This window comes from Phytophthora parasitica (assembly GCF_000247585.1).
Source record: "Phytophthora parasitica INRA-310 unplaced genomic scaffold supercont2.12, whole genome shotgun sequence".
Classification (NCBI taxonomy): Eukaryota; Oomycota; class Peronosporomycetes; order Peronosporales; family Peronosporaceae; genus Phytophthora; species Phytophthora nicotianae.
The window spans coordinates 202188-204931 of NW_008648998.1; the positions used below are offsets into that span (position 1 = coordinate 202188).

Here is a 2744-nt window from a genome sequence, read left to right on the forward strand (position 1 = left end):
GATAACAAGAAGATTCGAAGTGCCACCCGACTTGGACAATGCACAATGTACTAGTAGACTTACTACCAGTATTTTTTGCGGTAACAGAATAATATTATACCAAATATAGTAAACTGGAGCAGGTCGACTGCCATAATCGTAGCTGTGGATGCCCAAGATGTAGCGGTCTGAAGAACATTTGATACGTAAAGAGCGATGTAAACCTCAACGACGAAGATGACACACCGACTCAGTGTGTCACTGAGGTTTCTGATCATGATCGTCAGCAAGTGCACGACTGATCCAAATTTTCGCAACATTTTGTACAGTATACCAGTATTATGTCTTGAGTCAACGAGGAGAATTTCATGTACCAGTCCCGTAAATCAGGGCTTCAAAGCGACAGGTGTAAAACGCTAATCTTCTGTAAACTGTTAGCAAACATTGCACTTTTTTCAGTGTACTCGGTACCGATAAAAAAGAACTTTCTGTGAACTAAGATACATGTAGGACTTCGCGTAGGCTGAAATAGCTCTTCTAAGGTGAAAGTGACAATTTCTTTCAAGTCGCAACTACGAGAACTCGCTACCTTAGTCAACGACCATGTCCTCCGTGGTACACGACTCCAATCCCTTGCGGTATTTGTATTAACGGCTTTTCTATCTTGGTTTTTCCGTTTGAAATCACTTTCATTATCATATAACCTCAAAACTTTCTGTTTATTCGGTTCGTATGACTATAATAGCGACGATCTACAGCTCCAAGTTAGGTAATGATCTTAAAATAGTCAGTCGGGGCAGCCTAATTCCACCGGAAATCATGCTGTTCCATGACACTACTAGCGTCGTTGTTTCCAACCCTCATGACATCCTGAACCTGCCAACGTACTTTAGGCTCGAAGTCGGCGGGTTGTCTCGGCTTCCTTTTCCTCGGCTTTCTTTTTCTCAGCTTGTTTCTTCTTCTCGGCTTGTTTTTTCTTCAGCCATTTCACGTACAGCTTTCGAAAATCGTCTTTGAGATATGGCGTGTCGCTCGGGTACATGAATCCAAGAGTCGGGTTCGTCGGGTTGATTCCACTCCTGTCGAATTTGCGTCTTCCGGTGCTGGTTCTTGTGCTGGTTCCTCCTCTTCTACCTCCCCCGCGGCCTCCCCCTCCACCTTTTCTCTCCTCCAAGGCTGCTTCTGTGGGATCTGACAACTTGCGGGTGTTCTCGATTGAGTCTCTCGCATTCACTTTCGTGGCGACAGCGTTCACTTCTGCGGCATTGCCTTCAGAAATGGCGACCAGTGTGGCCATAACGACTAATACGGGGTAAAGTAGTCGCATGATGCCTAGTGGTAGGGAATCTCCGCACCGGACGTTGGAAAATGGCGAATGACGTCAACTTAAAGCCACGAGAAAGCAAAGGAGAGCCAGTCGAAAAGATTAGGGGCAATGTTCCGGAATCTTGGGCTTTGAAGGCAATGCTGAAGCCTACATGTACTCAAGTATATATTAAAAAAAATACATTTATTATGTAGGGGAATTTGGATCAGCCGAATCGGCATGTTAGATTTGCTACAAATCCAACATGCGATGGGAAAACGGCTGTGGCGTTGTCAGAAAACTGGCCACCGTTTGGCATCACTCTGAGCATCGCGTCGGAGGCTCCGACTCGGAGCTTTATACATAAGCTCCACAGTACCGACGGAAAGATCATGGACCGGGTGGCTGCTGCCATTCGACGCTATCAGTAATATTATACTCGCAACTCTGTAGCTCTTTTTTCCTACTTTGGTTATCTCCCATTTTGACGTTAACCAAGGGTCAGTCACATTGATTACATCGTGCTTTGCGGTACTAAAAGGCGTAAACGCATGTTGTAGGTACTGTACATACTGGAATTACAGTAATGCATGTAGTCAGATGGGATGATATCCGCACAGTCAGCACTCCCATTCGCGCGCTAGCGGTTTTGCAAATACGGCTAGAATATACTGCTTAACGCGTTCTGCAGATAACTCCGCCAGATGCCGGTGATTCGTGAGATTAAACATGAGCCAAACAAGCTTCGAAGGCGAAAATATCTTTAAGGTATTTGGTACATAAATACCTCTTGTTGGGCTACTATGTGAGCCACATTCACTACCGTATAATACTCCAAAGCGCATGGTGTTACCAGAGTCTTTAAATCGCTGTAGGCTGAGCCTAATACAACTTCGAATCTTGTGTCGTGTTAATACTCCGTGAAACTTGTAGTAATATAACTGCGTCTCTATTTTAATCCTACGATAATACTAGTACAGTTTTTAACCCGGCACATTCGGCAAATCAATTTAAGTTTACGATTTCGTAGCAGTAATAATCTAGGCTTCACTACATGTACAAAGTGCGTTCAGCAGAATCTGATACCTCCGCCAGATACCGGTACATGTAATGTATGAATTAGACATGGACCAAGCAAATTTCGAAGGAGGAAACGTTAGAATCACATGAACAGATCTGAATAACACACAACCTCAAAGCCGATTTGCCAGCACATTGGCAGTAAGGGCTTTCCCAAAACAGGGACCACATCTGGCTAATATTCCCAAAGCAGGGACCAAGTCTCAATGCAGGGACCTGAAACCAACTATAATGTGGACCACTGACAGATCAGAATCGATGAGACACCCTAAAGAGCGACAACGACTCGTCCTTGGAACACAGCTCTTCGGTCAGCAACAGTTCCACTGCCAGTGCCTACAGCACCACCGCTAGTAATTCTTCTTCTTCAACAACATCG

General features: G+C 44.8%; 1 protein-coding gene across 1 annotated transcript; it reads right to left on the reverse strand.

Annotated features, from left to right (window-relative positions):
• Positions 1 to 586: 586 nt before the first annotated feature.
• On the reverse strand, positions 587 to 1343 carry PPTG_07469 (hypothetical protein). Its single transcript, XM_008901748.1, has one exon. It carries the CDS (start codon positions 1304 to 1306, stop codon positions 869 to 871), a length of 438 nt encoding a protein of 145 aa, XP_008899996.1. The 5' UTR covers positions 1307 to 1343; the 3' UTR covers positions 587 to 868.
• Positions 1344 to 2744: the final 1401 nt, after the last annotated feature.